We start from the raw sequence: 27,044 nt of genomic DNA on the forward strand, positions 1-27,044 counted from the left end.
TGTTCCTTTGTGAATTTAGCAATGCAAAGTTTGATGAAATTTCTTTAGAAAGGAGAAGAGATTTAGTATAATCAGCACCGATGTTTCATTCTTCAAAACTCTGAAAGATACTACAGATTAATTCAAATGTGTGCATTCCCTTTATTTGACAATAATGGTCTGATTACCAATGCTTAACATGTCAATGAATCTCACAATGTAATAATGATACTCACGAGGGCATACTTTAACCATTTTATAGCAGAAACAAGCATAGTTGCCTTATTTAAATAAAGAGAACATTATATGCCCAGATTAATAAAACTGAGTTTGTTTTTTTACATTACTAAATAATGTAAAATAATACAACATAGTTAAATAATTCATGCCTTCACAGATGCATATGCAAAGATATCTGACCACAGGAACTTATAAAAGAAATGAAAGCATGACTGCGGGACGCCACTAAGTGGCTGATAAATCCTATCAGTGTAGAAGCAACACTTGCAGTTTGGTACAAAGTTATATTAGTTATATAGGTATATACTTATTCTTGCTGCAAATAACACCAAGAAAGACCAGACATAACCTATATATCCAAGCTATACAATGAATACGTTATTGCAACAATAATTTACAAAATAAGTATAAATACAAAAGCAAACTAGGCAGAAATTAGTTGTAACACTGTGTCTGAGTTTGAATGGCAGCAGTTGCAAAAACGATGTCAAGACGTAATTTAAAGATGATGGTTGTTTTCCATGTTTCTCATATTTCGCTGATGATGCACTTCTCTTTATAGACCTGAAACAAAATCATACAAAATACAACTGAAAATAAGAACTTGATACATAAGGGCTTTAATGTTATCAACGCTGATCCCAATTATATTGAAGAATTAATTAAATCTTTATTCCCTTTAATTGCTTTTAAATGCATTTCAAAATTAGGAAATTTTAGATCCCTATATTGAATGTAATTTGAACTGCATACTTTCCTAAAACTACATGCACATTTGGTGTATTTCATAATGACCATGTGACAGTTTTTAATTTAGTTCAAATGCAAAACAGCCAGTGGCTAAATAGCTAATAGTGATATTTGTACCTGCTGTTGAAACTTAATTCACATTATCGTAGTCAGAGCTCTCTGCTGCTTCATCACGTCTTCCTGTTAAAACAATATGGTTAAAAAAAAATTAAGTTTCTCTTTACACCCAAACTATGTGGACACCGACTTGTACTTTTTGCAGTCACATAGACAGGGTTGTGAAATTCAACTGTCCACATACAATTGGGCCATATAATATATGTACATTTGGGGATTGCTGACTGAATTATTCATCAATTTATTTTTGATGTTTTGTATTGTGTGTACTCACTCCTCTTTCCATTACCTTTGAGCTGAATTTTAGATATGACATTTCTGAATTCATCTGCCCGCTCACCTGAAATAAGAAACGTTTTAATGCCTTTAACTTGAATCACTCAGCTAAAACATTTCATTTTGGACTGCTCTGCATGAATCAGTTTATACTGTACCGCTTCCAGTGTTTCCAGAGCCAGCGACTGTTTCATAGACGCAAACATCACCTACGAGTCAATAACAATGAAGACAACATCAACTTTATTTCATGTTCATGATACAAATCTGCAGTGCAAGCAATGCTGTTATCATTATGAAAATAATAACCAGATATGAACAAAGAATATTGTGAGCTGACCGTGGAGAAGAGAGGAGTATAGCTGCTCTTGATTTTCAGCTTGGTTGACAGATTGGATGTTAGCAGAGCTTTGACTGGTTTTCTGAGACTGGATGGGTCTGACATGAATATGAAGCAAAAATAACGTACATATGTATCAACATGTAAAAAGTACAGTAAGTACAATAATGAATTAAATAAAGTTGTACCAACCTGCAACAACATGCATCTGTGAAAAAGACAGCAATTATTGTTTCATGAGTTTGAGTTTACATGACTTTTGCAAACTGAACCAACCACATGAGAATTCCTGTGACTTTTTAATAAGCAGAACAAAAGTAAATAAACAGGAAAAGCTCTTACCTTTTGACTTTTGATACCAACTCAACAGTACCAGCAGCAGGAGAACAACCACTATGATGCCACTAACCAACCCAGCGATCATCGGCACAGAAAATGAAGAGCCCGACGCTGCGATAATAAAGAATAAATATTAATGAACTTCTGTCTATTGACCACTACGTAGTGGGCAGCATGACCAAAGGCAGATCAGTAATGTTACTGACTGTTTCAGCAATAACTTCACTTACTGCTGCATTTGTTGTTAGAGCTTGTTGCTGTGGGAGCCGCTAGTACGGTTTTGCAGTTTATCAACTATTTGGCAGGTTTAGCCGTGTTTGAAAAACCCACATATGGTAATATGATAAATTCTACAAAAAACTCAATAGGTATGCAAAAAATCGACCTCCACAAGTAAATCGATGCTTTTGCTGTTTCCTATTACAGCAAGTCAAAATGTCTGCTGTGAAAACGGCCTATTGGGTGGACTCTGCTGAATCTTTTGTAGCACGAAAGAAATAAAGACAGACAATATCAATTATACTCACATTTCACTGACATCCAGCTCTGCGGTGACATTCTTCCTGAGGACTGGCACCTGTAAAAGCCTTCGTCTGACTTTGAGACTGCAGAGATATTCAGCTCCCCTTTGGTATCACTTTGGATGAGATCATTATTTCGATAGAATTGTGCATTAAAGTCTAATGTTCCTTCCTTCGACTTGCAGCCAAGAGTAACAGAATCTCCCTCAGTCACAGGATGGACAGGGCTCACCAGGATAATATCGTCTGTAAAACAGTTAAATGATGGTAAAAGGACGGGTCTGATGACGTTGATGCTTTTTTTGTGCACAAATGAATATTGTCACAGGCCAAAGTTTTGTTAATGCAAGTCACATATATTTTTGATATCTCTTATTGATGGACAAGTGCAGTCCTCCTCCATATGCATGTATAATATGTAACTGTAAAATATTAAATGTTAAATCATGTCATGAAATGATCAAAACATGTAAGAAGAACACCTACAATGTACTGTGATGTTGACTGCATTGCTGAGCTCTCCTGATCCAGACTCACACCAGTACACTGCATCTTGGAGCCTATGTTGGTGAGAGTTTATGTTGCAAGTGGATCCAGACATTCTCCGCGAGGAGGAGCAGTATGTTAAGTATGAGCAGGGGCGGCCCTGAGAACACCCCTTTATTCTCCAATTAGTCAGGTTTCCCTCACAGCTCAGTGAGATGTGGTCATCGGTGAAGTGTTGCACTCTGTCAGGACTCACTGTGAGAGACGCTGATGAATGAACATCTGCAAAGAACAACATTACTGAGGAGTTAAACAGAGTTGTTAAGGCACTACATCCTCAAATATTTTCTCAATAAAAACTCATGAATGAATGTGCACCTCTAATTACATGCCAGTGTGGACATCGGTTTCAAGGTGTCGAACAATTTCTGCTTTTTCAGAGAAGGAAGGAAGAAAAGAAAAAACATACCTCCAGACCAAACAAACTTTGGTTCACTGTACGGAGTATAAAACACTGGGTCTCCTCTTCCAGCTCTGCACACATATCCTGCGGTGTGCATCTGTCCGTAAACAATGTAGAAATCTTGTTCAGTCCCATTGGTGCAACCAGGTAGCAGTTCATAGTTGTAGAAGTTATGAGTGGCAAGATAACCCATCCAATCAAATTCTCCGCCATATCTGCCGTAAGGAACATACATGTTTGACAGTTTGGGAACAGCCCTATACCAGAAGAACCTCCATCCCGCAGACGGATAATCAACGCTGCAGTTCAGAGTTACTGGGGCTCCAGGACTCAGCCACAATGGAGACACAGCGAGTTCAGGCTGAGGTGTATCTGTTGGAGAGTGATTTTCTCAGGTTTAAAACAGGTTTCAATACAAGGTTTCTTCGTGGATTACACGCACTGCTAAGATACTATACATTTGCCAGATGCAGTAAAGACACATTGCAAAACGTCTATAAGTATTTAAGCCAAACTTTAAGGCTTTAATTAATTTCTCAGTGTGAATTTGATATAATCTGACTTACCATAAGATGATATCAATTCGAAGGAAATACTCCAACCTGTTGAGTTCTGTTGTGCTCTTTTCAGTCTGCCCTTACACCAGTAGTTTCCACTGTGTGATGAAGAAGCAGAACTAATCCTGTATTCATTTTGGTTTGGAAGTTGAAAATAGCTGGTTGTCATCCATTCATACTCCCACATAGCATCTCCTCCCTGGATCTCACACCTAAGAGTGATCGTCTCCCCGTAGTAAATCTTTGGCCAGTTGGGTTGCATGGTGACAACAGCCCCGTTTGTGACTATTCATGTTCACAAATTGCCAATAAAGACATAAAAGTGACAAATGGAAAAGATTAAACATCAATCATAACTCAATCAGCAAACATGGACACAGTCATATCTCAATGCCACGCTTACCAATTTTGTGAATACTGACTGAATCACTGTACTCTGTGTAGTAATATGGCGATCCTCTTCCTCCTATGCACCTGTACAGTCCTTCCTGTGAGACACGGATTTGTTCATTTGAGATGACTACACCATCTTGTCTTGTTAGGTATTCAGAGGATGTCTCTCCTTCGAACCAGTAGTACCGCCAACCGGACGAGGATGAGTTCACAGAGCAGGTCAAGGTCACACTGCCCCCTGCTGGAAAGGCTCTGCTGTCAGCACTCAGGATAGCCTTTGGTTTGTGTGCTGTTTAAGACAATTGAACAGGTTAGGGTTAGGACTTAGACAATTACTTATTCATGACATATTATACTACGAATTTGAAAAAAACATTTTTATGACACATTATGACTTTTGATCTCCTCTATAACATATTTGATGGCATTTGTTAGTATGTATTTTTAGGATTATGCATCCTCCATAGTTAGTTCAAGACTATGTCTACCTCAAGTAAAGACCTACCCATATACAGTGAAGAATTAGATCAATCCCAACCATCTACGTCATGACAAATGTATAAATACCACTGTCTTGTCTCTGTTCGTTGTCGAATGACCACTTGCATGTTTCCTTCGTTCCTGTGTCGACCCGAGTGCTCGTAATAAATGTTTATAGGTGTCTCTGCTCCTCAATTTTATCACATAATATCATCCTATCAGCATTCTATACTATGACTTTTTCATATTTTTTGACATACTGTGACAGTTTTTTACTCACACTTTACAAAACTATAACAATCGACAGTAATTCAGCCTACAGAACACTAATGTTGTACTCTAGTTTAATAAAGTAACGAAACACAGAGGGCATACAGTGTTTGACACTAATTGTACCCACTCATAGCACTAAAGCAACAGCCTCTGCAGTTTATTTAGTTTTAATAAGATTATGAATACATTTGCTACTGAGTATCCCAGATGTGTGTGGATGCCTGTTGTGGCCCAGCAAAGTTTTTAAATATTTCTTTTCCACAGCTATTTGGACCCTGGTGTCTGTAGTCAACAATGCTATTTGCAGCTGTGGTGGAATAGCCAGTGTGGTTACTTACACCCGGGTGTATATAGCATCATTGTATCATGGAATACACATTCAGGTGTAAACAGCCACATTTCAACTTTTTTCTCACATTATTACAACTTTATTCTAGAAATTACAACTTTATTAACGTAATATTAAAACTTAATTCTCAAAATGTAACTTTTTTTTCCTTAACATGGCCCTAATCCTCCATCATATTGAATGGGTCAGTTGACTGAGTGGAGCTTTATTTTTGTTGGTTTGGATTTAAACACACTTTAAAATTGCCTTAATATATAAATACAGCCTTCTTTTCTTTTGGTAAGTGTCCACGATATGATTGTGATAATACAGAGGAACCATTATGCAATATGCACAGTTCAACTTACATGAAACTGTCAAGGTGATGACATTGCTCCACTCTGTTGAGGAATACAAATCTTGTTTTTGTTTACCCATGCACCTGTAGTTTCCACTGTTGGACACAGCAGCGCTGCTGATTGTGTATTCATTGTGTGTTGGAACTGTGTTTAAGTTGGGTTTGCTCCATCCATACTCCCACGCAGTGTCTCTGCTTCCAGAAATATCACATCTAACAGTGATGGTTTCACCACTGAATATCAAAGGCCAGTTGGGTTGCAGCGACACAACTGCCTTGTTGGAAACTGTTGACAAATAGAAACAGAAGAAAGTAGTTTTGAGCAGTTGTATTTGAGTTGTATTACTTCTACCTAACGTACCAACACTCACCTCTTTTCTCAATGATCACTGGGTCACTGTCCTCTGTGAAGAAAACTGGGTTTCCTCTCCCTCCTCTGCAGTGGTAGATGCCACCTTGTGAGATACTGATTACACTATCTGGTTCACCATATCGAATGATCTGACTCTCAGAAAAGACGGAGGCACGTCTGAACCAGTAGTGTTTCCACCCAGTGGACGCATCAACAGAGCAGGTCAGTGTTTGGTTGCTCCCATCTGGTATAGTTCTCCTGTCTGTGCTAACCATGGGCTTTGGTTTGTGTGCTGTTCATTTTTGTAGGGAAAATGTATCTTTCTTTTAAACAAACGGATGAAATCACAAGAAAATAAAACACCAGGAAGAATGAAAGACAATCTGAGTTACCTGATACCGTCAGTCGGAGGGGACCACTCCACTCTGTCGAGGAGTACGGGTCCCTTCTACCTTTACACCAGTAGAGTCCACGGTGGAAAACAGAAACGCTGCTAATCCTGTATTCACGGTGTGTTGGAGGTGCGTTTGAGCTTGTTGTTCTCCATTCGTACTCCCACTCTGTGTCTCCTCCTGTCTTGATTTTGCATATGACAGTTATCGTCTCACCGCTGTATATCTCAGTCCAACTGTGTTGCAGGGTCACAGAGACTCTGCTGGGCACTGTTCACACCAAAAATACACAATTAATATTCAAACAGAAGTATAAAATCTACTAAGAAAGCTTTAAGGGCCCTAACGAAAAGAAAAACTTGAATAACTCACAAGATATCTCAGCGCGAAACTCATTGCTGTACTCCGTGAGAAAAACTGGCTTTCCTCTTCCTCCCTGACACCGGTAGATTCCACTTTGTAAGATATTGATTTTTTCTACATCATCTTTAATGATTATTGCTTCGGTTGAATCTGAGATACGTCTGAACCATTTATATTTCCAGCCTGTGGAGCCCATCACAGAACAGGTCAGTGTCAGACTGCCACCTTTTGGTATAGCAGTCCTGCTTGCTCTCAGAGAGGCCGTGGGTCTTTGTGCTGTTTGGTTGAGAATACAATATTATTATTTATTCTTTGATCACGTCTGTGATAGTGCAATGATTATCTTAACATGGCTATGCACAAGTGAAGCCAAACATGGTGGCAGTGACTAAACATTTGATATCTTACCTTCTACCAATAGAGTGACGTTATTGCTCCGTTTGGTCAAATCTGGTGAGCCCTTGTGATGACCAATGCAGTGATAATTTCCACTCAAGTCAGCCGTGAGGTTAAGTGAGTGCCAGTTGTTTGCACTAAAGGAGACAATTTGTTGATCGTTCCAGTTGAATGTGTAAAGCCAGTCAGTGTGTCTTTGTATCTTCATGTCACATGTAAAGGTGACATACTCTCCGGTAAATAAATAAGACGAGTTGGGTTCAATGGTCAGCTCAGCATCTAAAATCCCAAATGTATAACAGTTAGATACACAATAAAACATACAAACCTAAAAAAATGTTGGAGGAGTAGAAATTATACACTCCTAAAGGGATAGTTCGGGATTTTTGAAGTGGGGCTCTATGAAATACTTATGTGTAGTATAGTATGCTATAGTATAGTATAGTATAGTTGGCAGTCACTGCGCTCCCTTGCTTGCAGAAACAGATGGGATTTGCACCCAAAAGCTCAGCTTAACTCTACTGTAGAGGTAGATGGACGACAATACATATTTTAGCCACTTTAATAAAAGCCTACCTAAAAAAAAAAAGCCATTTCCTTTTGGCGCATCATTTTCTCTACTGTATAACGTCCGTATTCCTACGCAGAAGCCCAACTGTGACGAGGACTGTATGACGCCGTGGGTCAAGAGTTTGAGTCAGAAAGTGCCATTACTGGCTGTTTGACTGTAACACTTTTTTTTTTAAAGATATTGTGTGCTTGTGTTTTTCTGGGCTGTTCAAACAGAGAAATGAGAACTTCTGTGGCCGGTTGCACTGAATACAAACGTCCAGCTGTCCACATGCAAGACTGAGAAAACTCTCTCGAACACTCTGTGTCTGCAGTCCACAGTGAGCTTTTGTGCTTCCAGTTTCCGCAGAAATGTGCACTCTCTATCTCTTTACTGGCTCGTTTTGTGCCCCTCTGCAGAAGTTCTTCATCTCTATAGTTTCATTAAACTATCCTTTTGTCTCTAAGGTGAATGCTATTTTGCCGCCACGGTCATAATCACTCAGTTTTTTCATTTTCTTGTTATAACGTGTTATGCACTAACTCTACATTAGTATCTCATACAGCTCCACTTCAAAAATCCTCACTTTAAGTACTGCTTTACTACTGCTAACCCCGCTTCACTATTAAAAAAAGATTAGAGGTGATGGATGCAGCTTGAGTGAATAAACCCAAAAAGACAGAAAACTGTTCACCTTCAGCGTGTCCACAGTCGAGGAGAGTATTCAGCACTATAATAAAGAGAGATACTTCAGACATTATCAAACTTCCAGAGCTGTCAATATATAGACTAAACAGAGGAATGTATTTGTTCTCATCACTACATTTCCTTAATCTGGTATCATTCAAATAAAAAGTCACAGAGGTACTCACAGAATAACGACAGCACGCACAACAAAGCGAGCCCCATCCTCACTTCCAGCGCTGAAACTGCACTTTTTCAGAAGCACTCTGCTTTTCAGAAAAACAGAAAGACTGGAGGAGGAAGAGAAACAGAGAACTTACATTTTAAATATATATGCACACCATACATGAGAGCACAGTTTTTTTCCTTTTTTTTTAGCCCTACACCACTTTGGTTTTGACCACATATGTTGACAAACATCCTGCAAAACCACACACACTTACAAAATGTGTTCTGGATGTTTAGACAGAGCTGTCACCACATGAACACCAGATCCATCAGCACGCAGGATAAATGTACGCTTAAAACATTCTGCTGTTAACCTGGAAGTATGCATATTTATTTCAGCACAGAAAAAGAACAGCTGTCATTGTGGTTTTGAATGCAGCTAGAGATGGTTTACGTAAAAATTGGGGAAGAGGCCCAAAATCGATTGCACAATCTCAAACATTGTGACAAAGTTCAAACTATATTTTCCAAATCTTTAATTTAAACATATTCAGAATCTTTCAAAATTCAAACTTTCAAAGCACAAACAGGTTAGGTACAAAATGAGCACAGCAAAGAGCGCAATGGGAAGATCCTAGTTTTTGTGGATAGATTTTTAAATACTTGACTGATTATTTTCTAAGTGCATGTGAAACTGACAATATTTCCTATTTTAGCCTCAGCTTAGCCTACGTGCACTGCCTGACGGAGAACTGAAATAATGACAACAAAGTGACAAATGGGCACAACTAAACTTCTCACTTCCCTTTTACACATACAGAGATGTGTTACTGAGGACATGTGTAGCCTGAAGTGGCAGAAAAAACAGTTTACTTCATATTGTATGTTTCTATTTTACAATGTTTACAACTTTATATAAATGTAAAGAACATGCTGCTTTTTCATTTTAATTAAATGAATAAAAAAATCTGAATCACCATTATATGTGAGACATTAAGATACTCAGACTGGTCTTATTTGAGTAAATTTATAACAACTGATTATAAAGATTAACAGTTATAACATAAAAATGGCCTACACATCTAGCTGGAATGTGTCCAGAGCCACTTTTGTTTGATTTCCTCTATGCAATTTTTAATGATGACACTTTTATTAAAATAAAGAAAAAAATCTCCTTCTACACAATGAAGCAGTATATTAACATCTGGGGTCATACATTGTGTTTGTACTTATTTTGACCTGCTTGATAAGTAAATTACTGATAAAACATTTTTAAAAAGCAACTTCTAATGTACGTCTTTGGCATTTCACACTGAAATTAAGATACTCACGACAGAAGGAACACCTGCCTACATTTGACAAAGAAAACACATTCACTTTCCTTTATTACATAGCTTATAAAAAAGACTAAATATACTATAATATCATTTTCTTTCTGTTTTATTTATTTATTTATTTTAATTTTTTTACTTATTTATTTATTTTAATTTTTATTTATTTACTTATTTTAATTTTTTTGTGTTTTTTTTATTTTTCAGAACCAAAAAAAGGAGCCAGAATGTACATTTTCACTTTACTTCAAATCCAATATCACCCCTTCATGTGTCAAATTATTTCCATTTAATATAGATGGAAATGGAGATAACGGGAGCAAATTTACAGTTTCTTCCAGGAACATTTTTGAAGGGACACAAGCATATGAATTTCTGAAAAAGAGGTGAAAATATTCTTTGTTAAAAAACAGTCACCTTGAACTTGGACCTTTAAGCACTAGTTAATTTTTAGTGACGTTTGTGAAGAATTTTAGGCAATTTCCCTCAAGACATCTTTAGATACCGCCTTCACAAGAATGAGACAGATGCAAGGACACAGTGACCTGACCTTTGACCACCAAATTCTGATCACTTTTCACAAAGGACAGACAAACAAAAATTATAACACCTCTGTTCACACCTATAACTGCAACGGAGGAATACAAACAGATGTCACTATTGTGGTTTTAAACGCTACCATCTCTGTTGGTGTCAGTTTTTTTAAAAAAAAGAGGAAGAGGATAACCGAAATGAATTTCAAAATCATAAACATGGTGACAAAACAGTTTTCAATTTTTTGTGCAGCAACATATCATTTGAATTGGCTTAAAAGACTATGACTTGATGTAAAAACACTGTAAAAGATTTATTCAGCAGCTTTTGGAAAGCTTCAACTAACTGAAGCTCCGACCAGATGAATTCAAGATTTAAAACATATTTGCACATTTCATAGTCAAAACTAATTTTCATGCCAATTGTTGCTTGACGACTACGTTTAATTTAATAAAGTTAAATGTAATGCAACACTTACTTCATCAAAGTTTAGGGAGAGCATGTGAAACTCTGACGATACTTCCTCAACTTTAGCAGTTCCAAAAAGAAATGATGAGGTCATGAATTATCAAGAAACATAGAAATAAGCCAGCAGCTGAATGGACAGTCATAATTCTGTATAAATGACTGTATATACATAACATGGAAATGAAGAAGTAAATATTCCATTTGACATTTTACATGTGTAAAGCATACAATGTAATTTATAAATCAACATTGATCATATAATACCATCAAGGCTGTTCCTAGTTACACTTCTGCATGCACATTTATCTTAAGTTAAAATTGTTTTAAATCATTTGAAATTGGAAATGCTCATATTTTACAGTAGCAACACTATGCAAAAGGGAAAATTAAGTGCTGATCATAATTCCCGTAAGCCAGACTACTGCGTTAGATTGCTCTGGTGCGTAGTTAATTCCATTCATTCACTGATACAGTCAGAAAAGCAACAAGTCATGACACCGTTGCTTAACATAAGTGGGCACAACTAAACCTAGCAGTTCCTTTAAACAGAGGATGTGTTGTTGTGAAAGCCAAATTATAAATGCTGATACCTTTTGACAGAACGCTGTGTACCTCAAAACATTTGGAGGTGGTAGAAACTGATAAAACTGACTGCATATCTATAATATATTAATTAAATATATATATATATGTATATATATAAATTATATTGCAAAAATAATATATTATCATTATTTATTATTCGTATCAAGCACTTTTAATTTTTTTTTTTTTATATATGGGGTTATACATGAATGTTTGTACCTGTGGTTGAATTTGGATTCAGATTATAATAGTCGGAGCTCTCCACTGGATCATCATGTTTAAATGTTAAAATGAAAATGTTACATTTGTCAAGGACTTGTAGCTGAATTAAATGAAATGCAACATAACTATATTCATCTACTGCTCCACCTCAAGTAAGAGAAATTTACATAACAAGGTGATAACACTTTCAAACAGTAATCAAGTTGTTTTGTTTTTTTTGTGAGGGGGGGTATCTGTACTTAATTTGAATTTTTATATTTCTGTCAACTTTCACTTTTTTCTACAACATTTCTTTGTATTGGACAGAACAACACTAATATATAATACAATGCTAATAGCTCTAATGTTAGTAGTTGTTTCAGCTGGTTCAGGGGACACGCCCCGAGCATCTCAGTACAACAAACAATGCTCAATTTTGTCTGAATTTAAAACTAATTTTACATATTTAGTGACTTTTTTAATAATTCAAATAGACAGCAGGTTATAAAATCATTTCTCTGTGATGTAACGAATTCATTACACATTATATTGGCTTTACCCACACTTTAATCAATCTCATTAAATGCAAGAGATTAATTTCTTCGGGTTTGTGCCTAAAAATATACAGTAGTCATACCGCAAGCTAAACTCTAACTCTCTAACTTTTCAGAAGAGGAAGTTAGATAACACTTCCGATCTGATTGTTGCAATGTCAAGCTTTATACAAGTAGAGGGATATTCTCCCATGTGTCTCAGTGCTGTATGTGAAGATGGGATACACTTTGCTTGGTGTGCCGGGGCTTCTTTGTGAGTACATTGGTGATTTTTTTCTGTATAAATCATATTTGCCTTAGATTAAAAAAAAAAAGTTAAATACCTGAGGTGATAGATGATATACAGCATTTGATAGTTCCTGCTATTTTGATCATTTCTGGTCTAATTTTACATTTTATTTTAGTGCTGAATACACTCCTCTACCTCGGACATGCTCAGGGTAAATACACTTTTTTTCTGTCTTTTTATAAATGCAATCAAGACAAATCTCCTCATTGAGAGTTACAGTAAGTCATATGTTGATTGTTAATTTTTCTTTTGTCTTTTCCTTTCCTTAAAAGTCTTTGTTTTGCTTCTTGTTATTCATATTTGTTTGTCTGGGAAACGAGATGGTTCATCTCAAGGGGTTTATCAGTAATCTTTCTCACTTTTTCTGAAGTAAATGAAATATTCTGAATAAATTTGGAGAAAGACTAAGAGAATAAAAGTCGTCAAAATAAAACGTAACATGTCTTCATCACAGATAAACCTCAGCCTGTCCTCACTGTGTCTCCATCATGGCTGAGTCCTGGAGACTCGGTAACTCTGAACTGCAGCGTTAAAGATCAGACTGAAAGGATGGCGGTTCTTTTGGTATAAGGCTGTTCCCAAACAGTCAGACAAGTCCTACTACCGCTTTGAGCTGCTACCTGGTAGCGCCAAAGGGACTAAACAGGGTTCCTATATCATCCATGGACAAACACACACAGCAGGATATGTGTGCAGAGCTGGAAGAGGAGACCCAGTGTTTTACACTCTTTACAGTCAACCCAAGTTTGTCTGGTCTGGAGGTAGGTTTGTTTTGACCTTTTATATTCTCACACAAAAGAAGAAATGTACTTATTGTGGTAACATTTTCCTTACACACCAACATCAAGTCAAATGAGTCAATAAAGTCAATGAGCAACTGGGAAAGAAAAGTCCCACAACATGACATGACAAAGACCTAAAATAAATTTTTTATAAATTCCAGAAAACTAACCCTGATAATTTTTGTAATTCAGTTTTTGAAAGTATTGTAATCTTTTTTCATTTCCTTTTCTCTTCACCCTAAACCTTTAAACACAGGACATTATTTGTACTGATATGCATTTTATTTTATTATATACTACATACTGTTATATATTGACATGTATTTTCATTTTATTATATACTCTGTGATCCTTGGGGTCTACAAACCAACAATTAAAAAAGACTGAAACACCACATGCTAAAAAGGGTCTAACTGATTTAACTTATGAAAGCTAGTGTCCGGGCTACCTTAAAATTTTACGTTGACTGAATTTGAGAAGACAAGTCGAGGTAACTCTGTGATGATTCAACTTATCTTTTCAAATTCAGTCAACTTAAAAATGTAAGGCAGCCGGGGACACTTCACTTTTTTAAGTTAAATCAAAAAGGTTTTTTTTAAAGTGTAAAAATAAAGGATTGTTTACATTGTGGTCTGTCTAAGGCTATTTTTAATGCTTTGTTTGCTTATTCTGAATTGTTTTTCAGATTTTCATTCAGCAGCGTCTCTGAAAGTGAGTCCTGACAGAGTGCAGCACTTCACTGGAGAGTCGCTGACGCTGATTTGTGACGCAAATTCTACTGAGTGGAGAGTGAGGAAGTTTTCTAAATCTGGCTACCTGACACACTGTTTTTCTTGGGGCATAGTGGGTAGAAACACATGCTTCATCAGTGGGTCAAATAACATTGATGGAGTCTACTGGTGTGAGTCTGAAACAGGACACTTCAGCAATGCAGTCAACATTACTGAATATAGTGAGTTTTAATCCTATTTTTGTGTCTGACTAATTTCAACTTTCTATTATGTTGTTTTATTTGTAGTTGGCTAACTTTAACCAAACTCATGTGTGTCCTGTAGAATCACCCGAGGTGGTGTCTGTTTATAAGATGAAATGCAAACCTTTGTCAGTAGTACTGAATTGTGTATATAGTTGTTACATCAATAAGTGAAATTTAAACAAGTGCCATTATATTTTTGTTTTAGTCATACATGCACAAGCCAAGTGGCAGGTTTTTGCTCAGCGACTTTATGGAGCTGTAAAATAAGAAAGAATATGAAAAAAAATGTTATATTTTGTGATCTTTTTACAGGTGGTGATATTATCCTGGTGAGCCCCACCCATCCTGTGACTGAGGGAGATTTTGTCACGCTTGGCTGCAAGTTTAGGAAAGAAAATGTTTTTTCTGACGTGGAATTCTATAAAAATGACAAACTCATCCAAGCAGACACCAGAGGGGAGATGACTATCTCTCCAGTGTCAAAATCAGATGAAGGCTTTTATACGTGTACAGGAAAAGATTCACAAGTCTGGCGCACCTGGACGTCGCAAGACAGTTGGATGTCAGTAAAATGTGAGTACGATTTAAAAAAAAAAAAAGATTGCTTTTTGTAAGGTGTGTTACAGTTTGCAAAAGAAAAGTATACTTCACCGAGGTATGCCAGGGTCTGCTGATGCTGACCCTCAATTGCAGTACGGATGGTGATGATTAAATATAGTATAAATTAATATTATTATAATTAATTGATGATGTATTATTACATTTTTTGCAGCTTCTGAGCCTAAACAAAATTCTCTATTTTCCATCCTCATGATTGTTGGGCTGCTTTGTGGAGTTTTACTGTTCATTCTCCTGCTGCTGTTCCAGTATCGCTACAGAGAGTCAAAAGGTGAAATCTTTTCTTTCCGATATCAGACTGATTTCAATGGAATTAAATGTACTGTCGTCGCAATGAAACAATCTGCAATACAAAACAATGTAGCAGCAAATGTCCTTGTTTTTTTTTTTAACAGGTTCATGCTTCAAGGGGTTCGTACAACTCCCTCTTGTTTCATTCTGTACATAACAGCAGCAATTTGCATATTGCTTTTAAATTTATTGTATTTAACTTCATGTTTTATGCCAACCAGGAGTCAGAGCGCCAATCAGGTCCCTGCTACAGACCAGGCTGAAACTGAAGGCAGACAATATGTTACTCTTCTTCATGGTCAGCCTCAGTCCTGATTAATTTCACAATTTATTATTTAATCTAAAACTAACAGTTCTAGTTTTGGTTATAAGTTTTTGAAGATTATGAAATTCATGTTTTCGTTTTTTCTCCTTGGCTTTATTTTTACTGCTCTGTAGGTAATGTCTGTCTTTATGACACAATCAGAGGCTCTGAGGAAGCTGAACATGGTACAGTGTACTCTTTGTTTGACATGAAGCAGCTAGAGATAATAGAATAAGATAATTAAGTGATAAGTGACACAGTTATTGACAGAGCATTAAAACATTGATTGCTAAGAGGAATACGTGCTTACATTGTGAGAATTTCATGCAATATTTGATATGCTTTTGTAGGCCTGCAGTATCTAACTTAAGTATAGTTACCTGTATTTTTATGCATTATTTTATTCTTTTAACAGGGAGGAATAATGAGCCAGAGGAGAATGAATACATAAATATGACGACAAGATCAGCTACAGGTACAGTACAAAAGCTTTCTGTTGAGTGCTGTGCTGCCAAAAGATGGCCCAAATTTTATCTCATGTAAATTATTCGGCACTAAAATAAACAGTTGTATTCAAAAATAGTCTGTAATAATAATTATTACATGTAATGAAAATGCTAGAAAAAACCTGATTATTCTTCAATAATCCTAAATCTTTCTCTTTTTCTTTTGGTTTTCTTCCAGAACAATGAAGACATCTGAATCGACAAAAAAAAAAATTAAATGGATGACATGAATATCTAAATCCTTGTCCAAACACTATTTGCAACTTTTATGTTACCACTGTGTGCACCAATTGTCATTGTCATTTGAAAGAAATAAATCATGTGGTTTTAATTTATTCTTGGTGAAACATACAAACATGTATATATACAAATAAATTTGTTTTCATATAATATTTATCACTTGTATTGCTTTTAAATTTTTTTTTTTAAAGCTAATATATAGATATAGATATAGATATATATACGTAATTTGTCTGGAAACAGTACACACGCAGGCAAAAGAATCTCCGAGTAAAAGGTGAAAAATTGTATAATGTTACAGGTATGGCAACACTGTCCAGCCTACCAAAAGCATGACTTTACTGGGTCACTTAGATAAAAGGGGAAAGTATGAAAGAAACTGAACTGCTTACGCAAAGGAAATCATGTAAAAGCAATTAAAAACACTGCTGACAGCGTACTACTGGAACAAAAGTTCACTGATACATAACATCAACAATCAACAATACTTTTAAAAATACAGAAAATTACAACCATTCAATGTATTTCTTTTATGTGATCTTTAGTAAGATTAACTGCGCAATTTAAATTATCTGCTATTAGATTAACTGTACAAGTTAAATTATCTGCTATAAGTTAAACCATACAAAATACTGTCAAATATTTGGATAGCAGAGATGATGACAGAAAACCTGAAAATACTGTTTGAAAGATTTAGTTTTTCTTGTCATTCATTCAGCTGGTTTAGTTGATAGAGCTCTCTTTATTAATCTAAAAGAAAACAAAATGGTGAAAGATATTTAGGGTTATGTAAGAATTAAGGGTGTTTTATGACATTTTACTCCCTAGTAATTATCTATAAAATATACAAATCGGAATATGTGAATTATATTATTGCTGTGTTATTACCAAGAGCTCTTCCTGGTTTGACCTCAGAATAAACAGTTTCATCCGATGCTTCAGGACTTGTTTTTCCTATAAATGGAGAGATTTTTTTATGTTAGTGATGCCCCAGTTAACAATAATAATGTTATACGTGTACTGTTATCTTCTATAATGTATTTAGATATCATGCACTATTAATTAAGCGTGCACAACAAAACATAAAAGAAAACATGTTATGGGATGCAGTTTTAGTTGGGATATGTCAGTGTTTCTCAAATGGGGGTAGATGTACTCCTAGGGTTACTTCAGAGTACTGCATGGGGTATGTGAGATCGAAAAATAATTTTAAAAAATAAAATCTGTGTCCTTTATCATGTTTTATAACCCTATAAAGCATTTGAAATGCCCAGTTGTTTTAAAATTTTCTACACAAATAAAAGTTGATTTGCTTGCCAATTGGATTAATTTTTTTTAAAAAAAGAAGTAAATATAATATTGATACATCGCATTTTGTATTCACTGAACTATATTTTACATATATTTTCCATTGCATCCTCCTTTCAATGTAACCATTAATTGCCATAAAATGACAACTGTCACAACAAATGCTATTACATTTACATTTGTTCACTGTATTTTTCTACAAAAAATGTTTAGCACTAGTCAGGGGTACTTGGTGGAAAAATATTTCAAAGGGGGTAAAAATGTAAAAAGCAAATAAATAAAATAAGATTGAGAAAACTGTTTAAAAAAAATCATTTTACAGTACTGAAACATTTTTGTCTTGGATGACACTGTGTCCTGTCGGACAGTAACACCTGCAGGTGTTTTACTTACCTTTGTCTTTCTTGGGTTTAGCTTGGGAGAGTACCTGGGCATACATCAGATTGTCATCTGAAAAAAAGAAGCCACATTTCAGATTGTATTTATACAACATTTATAGAAACAAATGATAGTTTCATAGGCAAAATAAACTAATTAGAAGGGATGCATCAATGTATCTGCTGAACATTGGTGTTGACCGATATCCCCCTTGTTGACTCCCATTGCCATCTAATGCACAGCAGTGACATATATTAAAATGACATAATTTAGAGAAACTATGAACGCTCCTCTGGACTGTGCATGAGGGATTTGGCCATCGGTGACAATGGTGACTCCCGGTGGTAGTATGAAAATATTACATTGTGGCAGCACCCAATAAAACCTCAAGATGTATCTAATGCACTTGACTGTACCTGCATCTACATCTGAGTAAACAGCACTCTCTTCTGGCTCTTTTTCCCTCCCTGTTAAAAGAATCAGAAACATGCATGAAAAGACAATTCACTGTACTTTTTTATGATACTGCTGGCATACAAAAGTGGCCCAACTATTGCATTTAATTCTCACTGCATAATAGAAGTACTCACCCTTCTCAGCGATGGTCTTAAGCTCTACAGTAGAATATGTGGCATCCTTGGTTTCATCTGAAACACAGACAATTTTTTTAACTTAGGGTATTGGTTTAGCTTAGGCTATACATGCTGTAGTATGTGGCATCAGTTTTATGCTATATACTTGTTACTATACAAATAAATATTAAATGAAATGAAACTGTCAATAAATAATCTGATCATGTTATTCTAGCAAATCTGATCTGTAACTGCTCTGTGTAAAATTAGTGAAGTTTATACTTTACCATATACAGGTTCTTCAGATCCTTTGATTGATTCATAAAGAGCAACATCTCCTACAGAGCAGTGAAAATCAAGCCAAGGTCAACTTGAAACTTTCTTTCCCATTATATGAATTTTATAATTTTCCAAAACAGATGACGATTAATGAAATTGTTTGGCCTGGAGGTAATGAAAAATGATAAAAATGAATCAGGGTTAGGGCTGACCATAAAGATGAGAAGCATATTCTTTGGGTTGAGTTTCGTCCTGGTTGATCATGTGTTCTGTAGCAGGGCCCTGATTGGTGCCCTGAGACCTGGTGGGCAATAACATGAAGTAAATACATTAGATTTAATAATGAGCATGTAATGTGCTTCTGTTACATTCAGAATGAGAGATGAGAGCTGTACTAACCTGGTAAAGCATGAACCTGTAACAACAACAAAGAAGACATTTGTTGTTACCTTGTTTTTTTACTGCAATTTTTTTTTTTTTGCGCATGAAATCACATCAGAATCAGTCTAATATCACAAAGAAAAGACCTCACCTTTTAATGTTCTGTAGCAATACAGAAACAGCAGCAGGAGAATAAACAGTAAAACTCCAGAAACCGCCCCAACAATCAACGGTATGGAAAATAAAGAGCTTTGTTTCAGCCCAGACGCTGCAAAAATATGGTGATATATCATTAATTAATGATAATATCAATTCATGTTATATTTAATCATATTTTATTGGAGTTAGTTTATTCAATTCTCTTTTCAAACAGATTTTCTTAAGTGATTTACAAAAACAAGGAAACAAGGTCACATCAAGCCTCAGTAATAAAATAGAGTACGAACCAATGACACTCATCCAATAAATATATAATAACCTATATACACACTCAGTTAAACTCTTTAACCCCTGATCACATATTATGTGCATTTAGATTAACACATAAACACATGCAGTGAAAAATTCTAAACCTAACCTATTTGATGAAGTTTTTTGGGGTCAAAATGTATATAATACAAAGTAATCTCTGACACTAAGTTTCACTTACCATCACAATTTTTTGTCATTGTCATTTTTGTTATTTCATCACTGAAAACCCAAATATATAGAACAAATTTCTAGCAAAACAAAAATGAAGCAGAACTGAAGCTTGCCTTACTTCAATTAAAACTTACTTTTTTTTACTTTTCTACCTCAAACTGTAACACAGCTCACAAAAAACTGAAACTTTTAATTATACTCACATTTTACTGACATCCAACTCTCTTCTGACATCCAAATCTGCCGATCTCGTGTTGATTTTTTTCCTGTACATTTATACAAGCCTTCATCTGACGTTGACACTGGGGAGATGGTCAGCTTCTCTCCAGTAACATTTTGAATGAGTATGTTATTTTTATAGAAATCCACATCATAAAGAACATCTTGCGTCCTAAACTTGCAGCAAAGAGTGACAGAATCTCCCTCAGTCACAGGATGGGCCGGGCTCACCAGGATAATATCGCCATCTGTAAAAAGATCACAGTATATAACACTAGGATAACAGCATTGATAGTAGCTGGAAAGGATAAAAAAGAATATGAAGTTTTGGTTGGAGAGATCAGCTCTCACAGGTTGAAGAAGTTGATATAAAACAATCAGAATTACATGTTTGAGTTATTTTTACAGTTGCATACAGTTTCAGATTATAGTAACTGTTTCAACATCACTCACTGATGTACTCTTATACTGTCATTTAGGCGCACCCTTAAACAAGGCCTTGAATTTTAGCAGCGAGTGATTGGGGATGTGGAATTTTATAGAGAAAATGTTGACATTTTGGAAATTACATACAGTAAATGCCAACTTATCTGAGCAACAGCCTTCATTAAACAGTCTAAGCATGTTTTTACTGGACACTTTTTGATGGAAAATTTGGCATTTAAAATTACAGCTATATTAAAGCGACCATTTGGGATTTTTGAAGTGAAGCTGTATGAGATAATTATAGTCAGTGTATTACATGCAGTAGATGGCTGTCAGCATGCTCCCTTTTTGCAAAAACTGACAAAAGCCACACCACAAGTTCAGTATGACATTGCTTAAGTTGGGGGTTGACACTATGTTTAAAGTATTTACACCATTTTACCAGTCACACAGCCCTTTCCTTTGGCACTACATTTTCTCAACTTTTATATTTCAACACAGAGGCTCAACTGCGCCATGCACTGCAACATGTCACTGGTCAGCCATTCACACCACATCAAAAAAATAGAAGAAAATACATAAAACTGAGTAATTATGACCGCCATTACTAAATGGTGTTCACACTGTTCCAATGTGAATTTTCATGACAGTGTGCTAACAAAATGGTAGAGCCAGGAAACTGTCACAACAAGTATAAAATAAATACTAGCTGATAATTGTCATAAAAATGTTGATGAACAATAAAATATAAATTACAGTGTCATGGTTATTATCAGAAATGACACCTGAATGAACTAAAGCCTTTGAGTATGTTTAATAGTCATCAAGTTTAACTCATTTTTAAAAGAAATATGGTTAATGTTATTCACCTCCAAAAATTTCAAAACTATATATATATAATATAAAAAATGAATAATTCACAAACAATTTTTAAATTAGTTAAAACTCACACTGCACGGTGATGTTGACTGCATTGCTGAACTGTCCTGTTTTAGACTCACACCAGTAGGTTCCACTAAGCCAGTAAAGGTTCATGTTGCATGTGGATCCAGTCATTGTCCCCCACGAAGAACAGTCGGTCAGATAGCCGGACTCAGAAAATCTGCTCACTCTCCACTGAGTAGAGTTCCCCTCACAGCTTAGTGAAATCGGCACTTCTCTAAAGTGTTGAACTCTGTCAGGGCTCACTGTGAGAGACACTTCTGAATGGCAATCTGAAAAAAAAACCACACATAGACAAAACAAAGCATTAAAACATGAAGATCTTTATATATTTTTCAGACCTTAATATTGGTAACACTTCAGTTAGAATTTTTAACTGAAACAAATAAAGAAATATTAATATGTTATGAAATGCAGTTATTAAACTCCTAAGTGAAATTTAAAACTCTTACAAAAAAGAAACTATAGCGAGTTATGTAATGCAGTGTAGTGGCCCTACAAGATTGAGTTAAGGATTTCCAGAGTGGGCAAATTATTTTCAAAATGTAATTCTATTACAGATTACTAATTACTTTCATTCAAAAGTAATACCTTACATTACAATATTACCCTCTGTGTAGAGTGATGCGTTATTCTACTTTTGTATTACTTTCACCAAAGTCGCCTCAGAGAACACCCACACTGACACAGAAAGAATATGCAAACTCTACACAGAAAGCCCCCCCATCCAAGGTCTGAGCCTCGCCCCAACCCCAAATTGAAGCTGGGACCATCTTGTTGTGAGGCCACAGTGCTTACCACCTCGCCACCGTACCAAAATGCTAATAGTTACTTGAGAACATCACCCAGAAGAGCTGATCAGGAGAAGCAAAAAAACAAACTGGAACCCAATACTTATCCCCCTTTGCTTTCAAGCTGATTTCTGATGCAGTAGCACAGTTTGCAGAGGCTGCACATGTCAACGCATTGACCATGATGATGCACTGTAGTGCATCACCCAAATGTGCTGATCACAAGCACCCTTCTATTATATGGCCTATAATGACTAGACAAGAAACAAGAACTACCGGGGGATGTTTTTTCTGGCGGCGCACTGGTGGAAGTGGTGCGCTGTGGTTGAATACAAAATTAAAATAACAAACAGTTTATTTTGAGTGGCAAAGCATGAAAAGACGTGATAATATTCCGCTAAATACTGTTGGTAACATGTTCTATTAGTCATTACTGCTAAATATTAAAATAATACTGTAACGTATTTCTTTTGTAGTGTGTTACCACAACACCTTAGATTTCCAAAGTCAAAGATTTGAATAAATGTGCAAAACAAAATTATATGTCGGAATTAAAAGGAGGTTATGAAATTTATTCATGTTGAAGTTCAGTCCAGTAAAAGAATCTGCAAACAATAGTAAAGTAGTTTGAAAAACAAAGACTTGATGTTGGTGTGAGGAAAAGATCACAGCAACCTACCTCCACACCAGACAAACTTTGGTTCACTGTAAAGAGTGTAGTATACTGGATCTCCTCTTCCAGCTCTGCACGCATATCCTCCTGTGTGTGTCTGTCCATAGATGATGTAGGAATACTGTTTAGTCCCATTGCTGCTATCAGGTAGCAGTTCAAAGAAGAACCTGTCTGAGTCTGACAGTCTGGGAACAGCCTTATACCAGAAGAAACTCCATCCTGCAGTTGGATCTTTAACGCTGCAGTTCAGAGTTACTGAGGCTCCAGGACTCAGCCATGATGGAGACACAGTGAGGACAGGTCGAGGAACTGTTGGGAAGTGATTTCAGAGAATAAAGACAAGTGATTATGTATTACCTGTGAGTTACATGCACTGCTTGTACACTACATATTTTGTCTATCAATCTGCAAATGTGATATATAAATTTTAAGATGCACTGTTTTTTTTTTTTAAATGTACTTATCTATTTATTCATTTTTACATTCACCAAAACAAAGATTATGACATGTGACTTACTGTCAGATGCTCTAAATTCGAAAACATTACTCCACTCTGTTGAAGCCTTCTGTCCTTTCAGTCTGCCTTTACACCAGTACTTTCCATTTGCCAAAGTCTTTGTCGTGTATTCCTTTTGTTCAGGTATGTATGAATTAAATGTCGTCCATTCATACTCCCATTCAGCATCTCCTCCATCCTCAATTTCACATGTCAGAGTGATCGTCTCTAGGTAGAATATCTCAGGCCATTTGGGTCGTAGAGTAACGACAGCCCTGTTAGTGACTTTTAATGGTCAAGGGTCCAGAAATACAAAAATTAAATTAGAAATTAATTCAGTCTGACAATGTCATTTTTCAGTATTTTGTGTTCCATATCATATTACCGACTGAATCGCTGTACTCTGTGTAGTAAACTGGCTCTCCTCTTCCTCCTCTGCACCAGTAGAGTCCTCCCTGTGGGACACTGATTGTTTCATTTGTTAGGAAGACAGCATCTTGTGCGGTGAGGGGTTCAGATGCGGTGTTGCCTCTGTACCAGAAGTATTTCCAACCAGATGAAGATGATGTGCTCAGAGAGCAGGTCAGGGCCACTCTGCCACCTGCTAAAACGTTTTTTCTCAGATTGGCCTTTGGTCGTGCTGTTAATTTTAGAAAAAAGAAATTAAAGTGGTTATATTAGTACAGTTTAAAATATAATGAAAATTAAATATAATCTCATCCAGATTTCTTAATGGCCTTACAACTAACTGTCAAAAATAACACAGAAAACATCTAATCACCTTTTCAATTAAGCAGGTATTAAAGTATAATAAATTAATGGAAATCGAGAGCAACAATACTTATGCTTATTAAACAGTAAAGTTGTTTATTAAATTAACTAATCATGGACTTCTGTTTTTGCCTTCTGAGAAACACAATGCAGAGAAATCATCACTCCATCTCACACTGGAAATGCTACATGACTGCAGCTCTTCATTGCAAAATATTCTTACATTTTTATCCTTAAAGTTTTAGTATGAGGGCTACTTACGTTCCATTTTCAGTTGTATTGGTTCAGATTCTTCGTCCTCATATTTACACATGTAGGAGCTCCCATCTGACATTATTTGAACTGTGTTTTTTGATTTTAGCAGTGACGGGTGTTTTTTGTCTGTTTCAAGAGGGGATCCGGCTTTGTAGAAGGTAGCCTCCTTCTCCTTTGTCTGATCACGATGCCTACAGCGCAGAGTCACTGATTCTCCTTCAAACAGATTGGATGCAGGACTTTCCAGGATAACATCTTTTTCTGTGTAACACAAGTGGTATTTTTTTAAGTAAATCAGCTAAATTAAAGGAATATAGGAAACAATCAAAAGTAGTTTAAAAGTATCAGTGATAAGTGTTTTAACATTTTGAAAATAAAGCTACAGGTGATCTTTTGTTTTAATTTTAATGTTATTTGCTGAAACCAACATTTTATTCAGAAAAAAAGTTTCTGAATCTCAAACTAGTTTTTAAACTAGATGAATGACGTTTATATATTATCATAATTATTATATTATATTATCATAATGACATTATATATTAGTACTTTGTCAAAAAGAATGATCATATCAATATGACTAATTAATATAAACAAATATATAAATATGTGCATTGAGTGAACTTGGTCATGGTGGTAGAACTTTGATGACTTACCTGATATACTAAGAGAGACTTTATTACTTTCTATTTTACGGTTTGGTGAGCGCTTCTGATCACCAAAGCACTGGTATTCACCACTGTAGCCTGTAGTTGGAGATAGTAATGTATACCTCTTATCTAGGCTGTAGAGGAGAAATTCTTGACTATTCCTCTTGATTGTGTAAAACCAGTCTGTGTCTTCTCCTACCCTCACGTCACACATGAAGGTAAGAGATTCTCCAGTAAAGAAAGTAGACCAGTTTGGCTCAATGGTCAGCACAGCATCTAGACACCAACACAAGATGCACAGAATTAAATGTGTTTTCTTAAGGCTGTCATGTCAAGTGATACAGTTTCTGGAGATTTGTCTTGATTGAATATGCAAAGAGAAAGAAAAGAATTGCATTATTACCTTGAGCATGTCCACAGTGGAGGAGTAAATTTAGCACTAAAACAAAGTTTGAAGCTTCATCAGGGATTATCAGAATCACAAAACTTAAAAATATATAATAATCTCAGGTATTTCAGACGTTTTATCAGTGACAATTATGCACTCACAGAAAAGCCCCAGCACACACAGCGAAGTGTGCCCCATCTCCACATCCAGCACTGACACTCTGTTACTGTTCTTCTGAGAAATGTTTCTACTCTGCGAAGGAAAAGTTCCAAGAATAGTTATCGTGTGAAGAGAAATCAGGAACTGCAGAGAAACAGAAGATGCAATGCAGATAAATAATGAATCGGAGGTTTTCTCTAACTTCTTCTTCTGACTTCACGCCGTCTGTGCTTCCTTCCCTTTCAAACAAGGCTCACACAATAAGATTAGTTTGACTACAGCATATTTATACCATTAGACCATTAAATTTACATAGTTGTATAAGAAAGAGAGCCACACATTTATGAACTGAAATGGTTTGAGTCATACAATTCTTTTTAAAAGTAATGAAGTACCTATTCCCATCTACGGCATAAAGTTTACAGTTTTTGGACATGGTGTCATACTTACTTTTTTAATCCATAGGCTTTCTCATCATTATGGGAAAAATCTATTTGAAAATATGTTAATTCTTCATCTTAAATCATGAAGTCGAACTGCAGTACTGTGGAGAAAAGTATTCCATCACTCTAGCACAGAAACTTTACATGTGCCACAATGGTGAAATTCTGGTTTCAAGTTTGGTCAGGACTTCACCAACGAGGAAGTGACTGCGCTCGAGCAAAATACAAAAAGTGCCATGACCACAAATAAACGAGAAGTGAGCTGAAGCCCTGCCCCCTCTCCCAGCTAGACCCTGTTACATTAGTATTAGCTGGATTTTGTCATAGAGAAAAATGGATTTAGTTCCACTTTGAAAATACATAGTGAAAGCAGTAAAATGTTCTTGCATTTTAAAAAGATTAGTTATTAAAGAATTGATTTAAAGAGCAGATACACAGTGATCAACTACATAATTAAAACCAATGACAGGATAAGTGGAGAGCACTGGTTGTTAGATTATTGTGTTTTGATTATTGTTACAATGCAATTATGTGCTAAGAAACTTTGGGGCATTAATGTAGATGTCACTTGAGTCACATCACCTACCCAAACATTACTGCAGACCAAGAAGTCTACACCTGCTCATGGTAATGAACTCCTTCATGGTAGCGGTCAGTGGTAGGTTTGTAGAGTCATTGTGAGCTTTGTGTTGCCCTTTTCACACTTAAAAGAGCAATAACAATTGTAGTGATGATATAATTGAACAAGAAAGCACATGTGGAAAAGTATATATAGTAGACAGGTGTAATG

The 27,044-nt window shown here is 35.9% G+C and overlaps 2 protein-coding genes across 3 annotated transcripts; one reads left to right on the forward strand and one right to left on the reverse strand.

The window, feature by feature from the left end:
- Positions 1-121: 121 nt before the first annotated feature.
- On the reverse strand, positions 122-27,024 carry LOC121962450. The gene is made up of 37 exons (XM_042512706.1): positions 26,262-27,024; positions 25,814-25,955; positions 25,668-25,703; positions 25,271-25,540; positions 24,624-24,878; positions 23,977-24,231; positions 23,613-23,876; positions 23,102-23,404; positions 21,640-21,903; positions 20,248-20,511; positions 19,554-19,670; positions 19,421-19,436; positions 19,234-19,322; positions 19,030-19,080; positions 18,761-18,817; positions 18,587-18,637; positions 18,186-18,242; positions 17,358-17,438; positions 8,826-8,882; positions 8,648-8,683; positions 7,416-7,682; positions 7,017-7,283; positions 6,645-6,914; positions 6,272-6,544; positions 5,911-6,186; positions 4,472-4,750; positions 4,078-4,353; positions 3,518-3,883; positions 3,049-3,330; positions 2,569-2,808; positions 2,045-2,152; positions 1,895-1,910; positions 1,703-1,800; positions 1,521-1,571; positions 1,361-1,426; positions 1,087-1,149; positions 122-783 (listed from the first exon to the last, which is right to left on the reverse strand). Exons 2-36 carry the CDS (start codon positions 25,848-25,850, stop codon positions 1,100-1,102), a joined length of 5,745 nt encoding a protein of 1,914 aa, XP_042368640.1. The 5' UTR covers positions 25,851-25,955; positions 26,262-27,024; the 3' UTR covers positions 122-783; positions 1,087-1,099.
- LOC121961909 lies at positions 14,110-16,590 on the forward strand. Of its 2 annotated transcripts, XM_042512011.1 has the most exons (8): positions 14,110-14,501; positions 14,838-15,098; positions 15,298-15,414; positions 15,539-15,554; positions 15,656-15,732; positions 15,873-15,923; positions 16,154-16,213; positions 16,423-16,590. In XM_042512011.1, the coding sequence occupies exons 1-8, from the start codon at positions 14,201-14,203 to the stop codon at positions 16,428-16,430; spliced, it is 891 nt and encodes a 296-aa protein (XP_042367945.1). In that variant the 5' UTR covers positions 14,110-14,200; the 3' UTR covers positions 16,431-16,590. The 2 variants fall into 2 exon arrangements, with proteins under 2 accessions (XP_042367945.1, XP_042367944.1); XM_042512010.1 differs by lacking the exon at positions 16,423-16,590 and having other exon boundaries at positions 16,154-16,398.
- Positions 27,025-27,044: the final 20 nt, after the last annotated feature.

This window comes from Plectropomus leopardus, chromosome 23, assembly GCF_008729295.1.
Source record: "Plectropomus leopardus isolate mb chromosome 23, YSFRI_Pleo_2.0, whole genome shotgun sequence".
In the NCBI taxonomy this organism is placed as follows: Eukaryota; Metazoa; Chordata; class Actinopteri; order Perciformes; family Serranidae; genus Plectropomus; species Plectropomus leopardus.